Here is a 13,078-nt window from a genome sequence, read left to right as displayed (position 1 = left end):
CTTCCGTGTAGACTGTTAACATTTATAGAGACAGTTCTTTCAGCTAAAACACTGTAATTATTGATTTAACATTACATTTATTTCATTTTTGTGGGAAAATAATCACATTTATTTTATTTTTTAGACAAAAGATATCAAGTTTTGATGAAAAAGGAAGGAAGGAGGAAAAATGGACCAAAACAGACCAAAACAGACCTTCAAATGAACTCTAAAAGGTGCAATAAAATTGTTTATCATCTTAAAGTTGTATTTTGTATTCTATTTAATTGTTTGAATGCATATATCATGAGTTTATGATCAGATATTAGTCAACACTGCATTTTATAATGATACACTGAAATTAGGATTTTTCGAAGAAATTGGACTGAAATTGCCGTAGGATATGGCCTTACATTATAGTGATTTTCTCTGAAACTATAGTTCTGACTGAGACAAAACTTGACAGTTATGCTTGAAATAACTTGCAATTGAAGGGGGAAAAATTGCATTAAGTTTATTTGACATTTAGGTGTTCTTTGAAGCCTCGGTCATACCTTACCGGAGAGTACGAACGGACGCCTAACGGAGGGGAAAAAGTTGCACGTTGACAAAATTGTTATCCGTTGGGAGTCCGTTGAAGTGCTGACCAATTAAACGGATGTATAACAAATGTATAACGGAAGCACACCGGCTATGCAACGTACGAGAAACGGAAACGTACCGGACAGAACGGATGTCGAACGTACATCCAACGGGCGAGTACCGCATAAAACGGACACTTAACGGAAGCGTACTGGATTGAACGGATGAACGAAATATACGGAAAAATTAAAGGCGACAATGATAATACATGTAAATCGCATAAATATTCAAAATGTTTCTGTGTAACTGGTTTGGGTTTGTTCTTCAAAATGCCAACAAAGGGCAAGTTCTGGCCGGAATAAGAGCTGCTTGATTGTGAAGACGTGCCCTTACTCTAAGATCGATTATGAGCTAGAGGCTTTTGTGGCGAGTTGTCTCATTGTCAATCATATCACATTTTCTTTTTGTACTCAAGAGCCTGTATCGCTCACCTGACTCTACTTGGGTTTTGAAATCATATAAATAAGATAAAATTTGGCTACAAAGTGACAACACTTGGCCAGCATCTCATAAGGAAATGAACATTCATGCTATGGCACTCACGCCACATCTTCCTATATCTATGTTTGGTTTTATACCATTCAGTGGTTCTCTAAAAGAAGAAATTTATATGTATTTCCTATAGAATCCTTTGTTATACTAAGTCCCACAATGGTGGCCATCTTGGATGTTGGATCGGCGACAAAGTAACACCACTTGGTCAGTATATCATAAGGAACATTCATGCTATGTTTGGTTTCATTCAATTCAGTGGTTCTCTAAACGGACGCCTACCAGACGTTTCATCCGTTGGTCGTCCGTTCAAAGTTTTGAACATGCTCAAAATTTTTCACCGGACAGAACGGACGTCCACGGATAAAACATACGCTAAACGGACCTGCAACAGATATGGACGGACGTCTAACGGATAAGAGCGGACGTCTAACGGATATGAACGGATTTAAAAAAAAGTTAAGCGTCCGTTCGAGCTATTCGTTAAGGTGTGATCGAGGCTTAACGGATAGCTCGAACGGATGCCGATCGGATAACTATTTTTCAATCTGTTCATGTCCGTTAGACGTCCGTCCATGTCCGTTTCATGTCCGTTTAGCGTACGTTTTGTCCGTCGACGTCCGTTCTGTCCGGTGAAAAATTTTGAGCATGGGCGCTTATATTTAAAGCCAATTTAATACAAAAGCTAGGACAAGCAGTGACTTTATAGGGATTTATGTAAACAATGATATGTGGGGTAAATAAAACAGCAAGTCACACATCAGATGTATGACGGAACTTTACACGGTATTTAAAATGTATACTCTCCAATTACACTAAGATGAAAAAGAATTTTTTATGAAGTATTCCCTTTTTAATTGTTATACCGGGATGTAAAATTAGACAATAATAATGATTTTTTTATTGATTTTTTTTTGTAACTTTTTAAATAAAAAGGCAACATTTGCAAATTCAAGTTTTGGTTAAATTGGCCAAATTGTGTCTACTATCTACATTTGGGTACTCAACCAGTCAGATTGCAAGATTCTTTCTTTCATAAGAGTTAACATTAGTTAACTTTTGTATGTCTCCGTCCGTAATTTAATCCAATGCTTTGTGTTGTACGATCCCTTATTAACTTTATGCTTAGTGTTGTTTATATTAATTGTTACCTGATTTTGGTGAAGTACACAACATTATATCGCTGTTCCATGAATCAAATATCTTCAATAGCTGTAGGTGTTTTCCTGGATTTTCCTCGTTACAGGGCCATGGAGCAAGAGTAAAGTCCTTATATTTGACGAGGGGAAAGACTTTCAACCTAAAATGGACAATATGTTCTGTTCCTATATCTTTTTTATTACTACCTATAACGTCTATGTTTTATAGGTAACTATATCATGTTTTGATATATATTGTAGTTATATTGGGTCATAGATCAAACTTATTCGTTCAGTGCCTGTTAACATGTTAAAAATCTGCTGCATTTGTATACATCTGTCCTAAGTCAGGAGCCTGTTGTTCATTGGTTGTCGGTTGCTGGTTTGGCTCAAAAGTGTTTCTTGTATCTCGTTTTTCATATATAGATTAAACCGTTAGTTTTTCATTTTCAATTATTTTACATTTTTCATTCAGGAGTCCCTTTTGGCTTGGCTGTTCGGTGTGAGGCTGAGGTCCGAGTTGAAGGCCGTTCGTTGACCTATAATGGTTTACATTTTATACATTGAGTCTTGAATTTGATGGAGAGTTGTCTTATTGTCACTCAAATCACATCTTTATTATATTACATGTAGAAATTACAATACAGTCACACAATGTTTTGCTTTTTAATTGTAGAATGAGGACAAAACGTGGAGTAGGTCAAAAGGTCAAGTAGCGACGTACAACATTCTATGCATTGTGGCCTTTGTTAGTTTTGTATGATTTTTAATTTTAGTTTCTTGTGTATAACTCGGTGTTTAGTATGACGTCCATTATCACTGAACTAGTAACATATTTATTTAGGGGCCAGCTGTAGGACTACTCCGGATGCGGGAGTTTCTCGCTGCATTGAAGACCCATTGGTGGCCTTTGGCTGTTGTCTGCTCTATGGTCGGGTTGTTGTCTCTTTTACACATTCCCCATTTCCATTTTCAATTTCATTGTGGAAGCCAATTTACTTCGTATGATGAGGTAATGACTGTTATCTATGATAACGACATCTGGAGCACATGAGTTAACACGGAGGTTCTTTTTGTGCGGATCTTTCTGATCAATACTAAGTTAACTGTGAAGTGTTATTCCATTTATTTTTCTTTTGTTTGTTACTTATGGTGTCTTTCTTCGATTGATGTTTGCTTTTTTAACTTCTTTGGTATCATCTTTTTATATATAAATGATATTAAAGCTATTATAACACTTTGAAATATTAAAAAAAAATCATTCTTTTTAGACCAGGTTGTACGGTTGGACAAGATAAAAAGAAGATGTGGTATGATTGCCAATGAAACAACTCTCCAAAAGTGACCAAAACGTCACATAAATTAACAACTATAGGTTACCGTACGGTCTTCATCAATGAACAAAGCCCATACCGCATAGTCAGCTATTGTAAAAGGCCCCGAAGCAGCAATGTAAAACAATTCAACGAGAAAACTAACGGCCTTATTTATTTTTAAAAAAAGTTCACCTGGTCTGAAAGTTTATTATAAAGTAACGTCTGTACATGTACATTTATTTAATTTTAAACAGTTGCAAATCTGCAATTATATAATAATAATTATATAGATTATCAAAGGATGTGACTGATTTTAGAACATACTCTAAAATGAAAGTGGTTGTGGTTTTGATGGATTCTTTGATGTTATTGGATTTTATTATTTTTTTGTGAAACAAATAGAAATATTTTAAATACATAACAAATAACTATAACCGATTGACTGGGATCGGTTTAAGAATATAGCCGTGTAATAGAGGTCGGTCATTTGAAGACGTATCGACAGTATCATGTTATATACGTTGACGTATACGCATCTGTAGGTATACAAAAAAAAAAAAAAAATAAAAACAACAGTATGTGATGCCGAGCTTTGATTTTGTTATACTTTTTGGGACCCTTTAATGCAGATTTTTTTTTTTTTTCGGTTTTCGGTCATAGGACGGTTTATAAAGAGGAGCTACATGTAGATATGACTGATAAACAATTTATGAACGTAAAACTATTAATACTTGAATCTTCTGAATAGAGTAAATCATGGTTAATTTAATACATAAACAACACATTTTTGAATTACAGAATTTACTCAACATTGACAAAAATCTGCTCTTCGGGTCTAAGCAGAAACGAACTTCTCTATTACTTTGTCAACGTTCACACTGAAATCCCGATCAATATGCAGTAATGCTAGCGATGATAACCTGACGTTGTTAATTGTTGATCGTACATTTGTTTTCAACAGACTTAATAAACTGATAGATCTGCATGGTAGCACTCGCGAGATGTTATAAACCAGCGTACGTGTTCTCCATCGAGCGACCTCCCGTTTGAAATTGTCCGCCAAATACATGCCAGGTTATTTTGTATGTCTCAGACAATGTTGAGAATTATTCGTTGGTTATATTTCCTACAACACGAGGAAGCAGATACGACACAAAGAAGCTATTTTCTGATAATACCAGACACCCTCTACTCTCCAATTCCATTATCATATGGTGTACGTGTGTGAACGCAAAATATAATGAGACTTTCCAATGCTTTTTTGGCGTGTTTTCAGGGTGATTGGCTCTGGAAGTCTGTCGAATACATCGCCTCGGCATATTTTCAATAATATCAAAGGGCTTCGATAAATCTCGATTGGTACATCGCATCGCAAACAGATAAGCCGTACTCTGTAAAATGTGCTCCGAAACTTCACGTCTTAGACTGAGTATGATAAATTCAAATCTGTTAAAAAATACAAGTTACTGTCCGATTTTTACATGATCTCCAATAAAACGTTTAATTTGAAATGCCGTTATTTAATGAAAGTTCATCAATTAAAAAAGTGACAACATTATATGTGTTTCCTTTAACCATAATTAATTTATAAATTTTTATTTTGGCATTTTTATTTTTTTTGCTTGCCGAATCGATGTGCACGCAACTGCGTGTTAGCGTATAGGGAGCTACACGCGCCTGAAAAGTGTGCATGTTGTGTTTGCTTCAATTTCATATGATATAAATGTCGGAATCGAAAACTGTTTTAAAGTATGTGTGCAGACGGGTATACGTCAACGTATTTGCGCACGATGTTGGTACTAATAGAGCATTAATTTTGCATTAATCAAGTATTTGCTGGCGTATCCGTATCGGCGTATCGTATAACACGTCTATGGGGAAAGAATAAATTAAGTCAAGTTGGTCCCGATGAAAATATTCTATAATGCATTTAAACTTAATTGGGATCGGGGTTAAATCATTATTCTAAACAAATTTGCTCGATACGTATACGTCGATACCATCCATTACGAAAACGAGGCCCGGCTGACATCTTGTGTTTTTTAGAGCAGAGGAAAAACTTGGAAGAAATTTGTGAATAAGTGTAGCAAACCATAGCAAAACCCACCAAAAACCATACAATAACACTCAAACAGTCATTGGAAAGCAAATACATACAAACTTTTAGACGTTCAAATCAGGAAAATCATATAAAAATAGCTGAACATTTCTGACCGTTGAACCCACGTGGGTTTCGACCCGAACCGAAAGTTTTTGGTACAACTGACCAAACTCCAGCATATATTTGGTATATTTGATATATTAACTTTGTCAAAATAGGCTAGTCGCGAACTTATATTATCTGTGAATTGAATTTTTCACCGTTTTATTAAAGCTTGGCTGTCCTGCCCCCACCCCTCCCCCATTTCCAATTAACAACACCAAATAGTGTCCAACTGGTATGTCCATAAAGAAACTAAATGACTATCTGAAAAAACCTGATCTGCCAATAAAGGGAGATAAAGCTCTGACACCTGTTTTATTCAGTGACAGTAAAGGAAACTACCTAGAGAGACAGATAAGACCAGGAATCAGTAGGGTAATCAAATTTTGGAGTGAGAAAGGTAGGACAACAAAGAAAGGAGTCCAGTGGCTAAGAGACAACATAGCCACTAAGATAGGCCAACTCGACAACATCTCCATATATGTATGGCTAGGTACATGTGACCTGACATACTACAACTACAAAACTAAATACGTAGAACTACATCCAGATCCATCTGCATACCAAACAAGAGACAGATTACCAAGGACTACAGCCTTAACATCCAGAGAGCACTAATGAATAAGCTAGAGGCAACTAAAAGAGAGGCCCACCTTGAATTTAAAAACACAGGAGGTGGATTGGTCATAACTGCCGACGCGGCTACGTTCGAGCTAATAAGACAAGCAACTGCAATCTACTACAGTAGAATGACACAAGAAAATATACTAATCCAAGAAGAAAAAGACAAACCAGGCAACATAATTGTACAACACAGCTATAAGTACAACAACAAGGATTATTGTTACACTATTAACTTCTATAACACCAAGAGCAAGATATTGGTAAACGGAAAAGACCAAGACCGTTTTGTCGATGTGGACCTAACAGAAATAAGACAGATAGCACAAAATGCCAAATGTGGAAAGTCCAAAGTCAATTTAACTCAACTAAACAACCTCATGAGAGAAAGACTGGAGCAGACTGTTGGAGCCAAAATCACACAAGCCACATGCGATAAAAATGTAAATGCTGGCATTCTATGCATAAAATGCAATAGGAGTTGTAGAACACGTAGCGCCTATTGTACTTCAGGAAAGCACTGGGTCCATTACAAATGCCAGAAGATGACATCCCAAGAAATAGCGGAGATAGAATTGGAGGAGGAGAATGACGACAACTATACATGTAAGATATGCAATGGTAATATAGCTATTGAGGGAGAGGCAAAAAACACTCAAACATCACAACCAATTGACAGCCAATATCAGCAGCTCGCCCTACCAACCTGTAGTAACAACGCTTCAAGTATACTAGCAGACGCAGGTGCTGCAAGAGAAGAAGAAGTATGTGAAGCTGAATTATGTGGAATATGTGAAGGCACAATAGAAGATAATGCTGACTCATGTGAGATCTGCCAAAACATAGCCCATTCATCTTGTCTAGTATGCAGTGATGGTCAAACAACTTGCTTCCCATGTATAGACACCATTAAACGAACTAGCAAATTCAGGTTAACAGCAATATAGATGAGCACCAAACTTACGTCAAACTGGGAGAAACACCCAAGGAACAGCAAACAACTATAAATGGAAAGCCCCAATCTGAGCCTCCAAACCACCAGCATGCTAACTCAAAGACAATATTGCGTCCAGCAGATGTATGCATTGAAGTGCCCCCTACAAAAGCCTCAAAGACTAAACAAGACCAAACAGATACTAAAACAAAAGACATGAGAGAAAGAGAGCTGAAACTAAGAAAAGCTGAAGAACAACTCAAAATCAGGGAAAAACTCTAAAAGAAGACCAGGCAAAAACAATACTGCTTGAAACAAGAGTACAATACTTGGAAGCCCGCAACTTTGAATTAGAATCACTGGTAACAACAATGAGACGTCGCCTTGAGTTGAGGAATTGCAGGGAAACAGTAGCACAGCAGACAATAAGAAGCAACCTGGAGAAGAACAGCCCGGAATCTTTGAACAAATGCAGAAGAAGCTGAATAACAGAATGATGACAATACACGAAAAATTAGCATCAATGGTGATGGACCAGGTAGAAAAGCAGATTGATTCCGTAGCCACAAGCCTATTGAGCACTGATAACACCACTAAACAGTATGAGAAAGCAAGTCAAGGTGATCCCAGTCTTCTCCACAAACTCAACGACGATCATGAGAATCCTAAAGATGATACGGCATCAAACTCATACGTAATGAACCTTAACATGGCACACCATATCGTGGATGAAAATATACATCTACAGGTACAGCATAGGCAACAACCTGAATCCAGACAAGACTACCATCAACCTAAAATGGCAGCATTTATCAACCAACATATCCAGCAACCAAATATGGCAACATTTATCAACCAAAATAGCCACCCACAACCTATGTTAGCTGGAATACCACTAATACGTAATACTGTACAGCCAAGTGTTCCATTTGTAAACACCATCCCACCGAGAGTATCACAGCCAAGCAACAACAGACAAGCTGACACCCTACAACCCAGAGCAACACACGCACCTGATAGGAGACATGTCACCGTCAAAGATCGAAGATATGCTGAACACAACAACCAGGGTATACATGATTGGCACAATAATACCAGACTGACAACAACGAGCCATAATCAAGAGCCCCTCAACAAAACCAGAACCCACAACGAGGATTTTTTATGCCAGCCAAGCCTCCAAAAAAACAGAAGTTAGCAAAAACAGCAGAAGAAGAAGGCGTTACAGTTCTGAAAATTATATCATTCAACTGTAAAAATGCAAAATCCAACATATACGCCTTGCACGATCTAATGGAAAATAACGACATACTGTTGCTTCAAGAACACTGGCTATTTCATGCACAATTACATTGTCTACAAGAAATTGGCAAATGTACCAACTATGCTGCAAAAGGAAGTGATGAATATGACCCAATACAACCAACATTTCTACCAAGGGGACATGGAGGGGTTGCTGTTATATGGAAAAACGAAATAGACAGTCAAGTCAGACCATTGGACGATGGTAAAGTGAGGATCCAATGTGTACAAATATCAGGGAAAGATCAAAAACTACTGGTGGTATCAGTGTATTTACCTTCAACAGGAGGGCGAAACAGTACAGATGAGTTCTTGGACACCATTGACCAACTAAATGAGATCATCACTAAATACCAAGGCACACATGAAATTATAATTGGAGGAGACCTCAATGAAGATCTGGGAAATGATGAAAGGCAAAACAAACGGAAAAAGTATTTACAACAACTAATCGAAGACTACAGGCTAGGCTATGAGAATACTGGGAAGACCTTTATTAAGACAAATGGCCAAGAATGTTTCGAACTTGACTACTTCCTGTATAAGTCCAGACATATGGAGATGACAGAAAAAGAAGTCCTGAAAGATGTCATAAGTAACCACTCCGACCATTATCCTATTAAATGTGAAGTTAAGATAGGGATTCCAAAAAGAGGTACAAATCAAAACAGCAAACTTCAGCAACTTTAACCAACTATAAAATGGGACAAAGTAGACCAAGATCTATACTTGGCAATTATCAACAGGCAGATGGACACGATGGCAGAAAGCCCAGCCGAGACAGCAGATGATGCCGAACTCCTAATCAGTAAGATGCACCAAATGCTAACAAACGCAGCAAATGAGACCTCATCTAATAAATCCAAGTACAAGGCAAAACCAAAACTGAAAGTATGGACACCAATCATCAAAAGTAGCTTGAAAGAGATGAGAAAATGCTATGATATATGGAGTAGAAATGGGAAACCCACCAACCCAGATGACAAGTCTTATCAAGACAGAGTCAACAGCAGAAAGGAATTTAAAATGCAGGTGAAAGTTGAGCAGGCTAGAGAGCGTGACAGAGAAAAACAAGAGATACTGGAGGCAAGAACAAGAGACAGTAAGCTGTATCACAAACTAGTAAAAGGCAACAGGAATAGAAACAGAACTGGTATAATGGATCTACATGTAAATGATAATCTTTACTCTGGTGACCAAGTAATCGAAGGCTTTACTGAACACGAACTGGTTGAATATGAATATTACTATCACGAACTGGTTGAATATGAAATCAAATTAATCAACGACATGGTAAAAAGTAAGGAAACTCCCCTGGCAACCCAGACAGAGCTTAAGAAGGCCATAAAGTCACTAAATAGAGGTAAATCTGCAGATATATATGGCATCACTGTTGAGCACCTCATCTATGCAGGAGAAAAGCTAGAACAACTACTTTTAAGGCTCATTAATCTGGTATTTAAACATGGCTGTGTCCCAGACATACTTAAGAAAGGACTTCTTACACCTGTCTTCAAAAACAAGGGAGACCGATGTCATGCTGCCAACTACAGAGGTATAACAGTACTGCCAGTCGTTAACAAGATAATAGAGGCAATAATCAGGGATAGAATACAACCAAGAGTCCTTAAAGATCAAAATCCAACCCAACGAGGTTTCACAGCAAAATCATCGCCACTGAACGCAGGTCTGGTTGTGGAAGAAGTCTATCGAGAGAGTGTAGACAGTAACCAAGAATTTGAGCTGGTTTTACTAGATGCAAAGTTTGCATTTGACGTAGTGGTACACAATCACCTCATGCGACGACTATTTCATTGCGGTATCGACGACACTCTCTGGAGGATAATACAGAGTATGCACTGGCAATCAACTAGTGCCATCAAATGGGAAGGAATGATTGCTGACGAGTTCCCAGTGAGCCAAGGTGTGCGCCAAGGAGGAATCCTCAGCACTGACTTATACAAGGTATATGTTAACCCTCTACTGAATAGATTACAACAATCAGGCCTTGGATGCAAAATTGGCAATGTCCTTTGCAATACTACAGCATGTGCAGACGACATAGCATTATTGGGAAAAAGACCACCTGATATGCAGGTACAAATAAATATATCTGCCGACTACGCAGGAATGGAAGGCTATAAGCTCCAACCCCAGAAGAGTGTGGCAATACACATCAAACCTAAGCCAACCAAGAACAATTGTGAACCAGAACACTACCAGTTAGGAAAAGATCCAATGCCAAACGTCACAAAATCAACACATCTTGGTATAATAAGGACAACATCAATGAGACAAAACATTGAGTCCAATGTTGAAGAAAATGTCAAGAAAGCAAGAAGAAGTGCCTATGCCTTGTTCGGAAGTGGATTCCATGGAGAAAACGGATTAGATCCTGAAAGCTTAATTCATCTATACAAGACTTACATATCACCAGTACTACTCTACGAGATGGAGCTTCTGACACCAAAATCAGCACACTTGGAAACCCTAGAGAAGTTCCAGAAAAAGATGCTCAAACAAATTCTCTCAGTCCCTATGAGTACTCCTGATCCAGCAGTGTACATTCTAACCGGCATCCTACCAGTCGAGGCACAAATCCATATCAAAATGATGACATTCTTTAGTAACATATGTCAGCAATCAGACAATAGTGTTGAAAAACAGCTTGGTAAAAGACAACTAGCTGTAAAATCCTCAGGAAGCCACAGCTGGTATATTGAAGTACAGAGGGTCATGTTCAAATACAACCTCGGCAGAGCCATCGATATGCTGAATAATGCAGATGTGACTAAAACCACTGTCAATCAAATAAAAAGGCAAATTGCTAACCACTGGGTCAACGAAATATCAGTTATTGCCAACCTGTATCAAGGGCTAAAATACCTTCAAACAGACAACTTCATGGCAGGCAAAATCCACAGCATACTGAAGATTAAAAGATACACCAACAAAGACCGTTTTAGAATTCCAATCAAACTAAAACTCCTCACTGGAACCTACTCACTGCAGCCCCTGAGATATAAAATCTACAAAGAAGGAAACCAGGAAATATGCAACGCATGCAGCCAGGAAGTGGAAACGGTTGAATATCTATTGATCAAATGTAAAGCTTGGGATAACATCAGAAGACCTGTAATTAAAGAGATAGAGAACATATTAACAAGCAACAGCAAAATAGAGTGGGAATCTCTTAATGAAGGGACCAAAATACAGATATTGATGGACATAACCATGGTACAACGACAACTTCGTCTGAACAGTGAAGAAGTCTCAAAGATAGAACACCAAGCAAAACGTCTCATATACCTTATACACAGCGCCAGATGTAAACTTCTACTTCAACCATAGCTGATTGGAAGATGCTTTGATCAGGGTTTATGGTAGGGTTGGGTCTGGGTGTGTAGGGCAGCCAAATCCAAATAAGTCGAGCTCACTGTATAACATGCTAATTTCAAACGCTTCGGAATTCATGGGTGTAATTTGACCATATTTACAATGAACATTATGCAGAATGCTGCAACAAATACGTAATATGGGTGTGCCGGTGCCAATTTAGATGTGAGATAAAATCTTTTACCTTTTAAAGACAAGCTTTTAGAACTATATTAATAAACATATGACAATTGCTGTTACATTACAGTGCGCGCCTAGATCGTATATAGATGCAACGAAATCTTAAAAATCTTGTTTTATATTTTATGATGTGAAATTGTCTATTTATATGCGTGGATTAAGTTTTTAGGCAATATGAACATCTTAATCAATTTTAAGTATATGAAAAGGAAAAAAAAAGTGATTTTCTTTTAGCTTTTAGATCTTTTTATCATATCACGAAAGGCGAACTATTTTACATTTTACTGCTGCAAATCTATTATTCTTTTTATTAGTGCGAACTTGAGTGTAGCAACTTATTTTACAACATTGTCTTTTAAGAATGAACTATTTTACTACATTGTCTCTTAAGAATGAACTATTTTACTACGTAAACATATATAATCCCATTGTATATATGTCCGGTAACTAGCCTAACTATTTTAAACGCAACTAAGAATACATACAACAAGATATATGTGAAACTACAAAAGTGATCCTGTATATAGCGGTGGAGGATGGAATTATTCAAATTATAGTGTAAATATATTCCTACTTGTATGGTGGTGGGTTTTGTTTTACATGCCTTAACGGTGTGGTTGTCCTACAAAGGATGTGAAGATTTGGAAGAAGAAGAAGAAGATCCGTGTACGTATCCTGATACGTGAACAATATTCAATCAAGTATTAACTCAAGTATCCGTATTGATATATCGTATAACTAAACTGGACCCCTGTTGTGTTCACTTATCGCTACACTGACCTTCGGTGCGAAGCTATAGATAGAACGGCGGACCAGTTTATCGTATCACTACAAACTCCTCAGAGTCTGAATTGACCAGTTTTTGTGCTCGACC

The 13,078-nt window shown here is 37.5% G+C and overlaps 1 protein-coding gene and 1 long non-coding RNA gene across 2 annotated transcripts in view; one reads left to right on the top strand and one right to left on the bottom strand.

Annotated features, from left to right (window-relative positions):
- The window catches only part of LOC143057596 (uncharacterized), a 174,247-nt gene that overhangs the window by 84,138 nt on the left and 77,031 nt on the right, over nt 1–13,078 (top strand). The gene's annotated exons all lie outside the window — the stretch shown is intronic.
- LOC143057779 (sulfotransferase 1B1-like) overlaps nt 1–13,078 on the bottom strand; it is a 73,784-nt gene that overhangs the window by 12,520 nt on the left and 48,186 nt on the right. Inside the window, exon 2 of the mRNA XM_076231173.1 lies at nt 2,265–2,413. Coding sequence (XP_076087288.1) covers nt 2,265–2,413 — 149 coding nt within the window. The remainder of the gene's footprint in view (nt 1–2,264; nt 2,414–13,078) is intronic.

The sequence above is a fragment of the Mytilus galloprovincialis genome, chromosome 13 (assembly GCF_965363235.1).
Source record: "Mytilus galloprovincialis chromosome 13, xbMytGall1.hap1.1, whole genome shotgun sequence".
Lineage (NCBI taxonomy): Eukaryota > Metazoa > Mollusca > Bivalvia > Mytilida > Mytilidae > Mytilus > Mytilus galloprovincialis.
The sequence above is the reverse complement of the archived record's forward strand: the minus strand, read 5'-3'. Positions and strand labels throughout refer to the sequence as shown.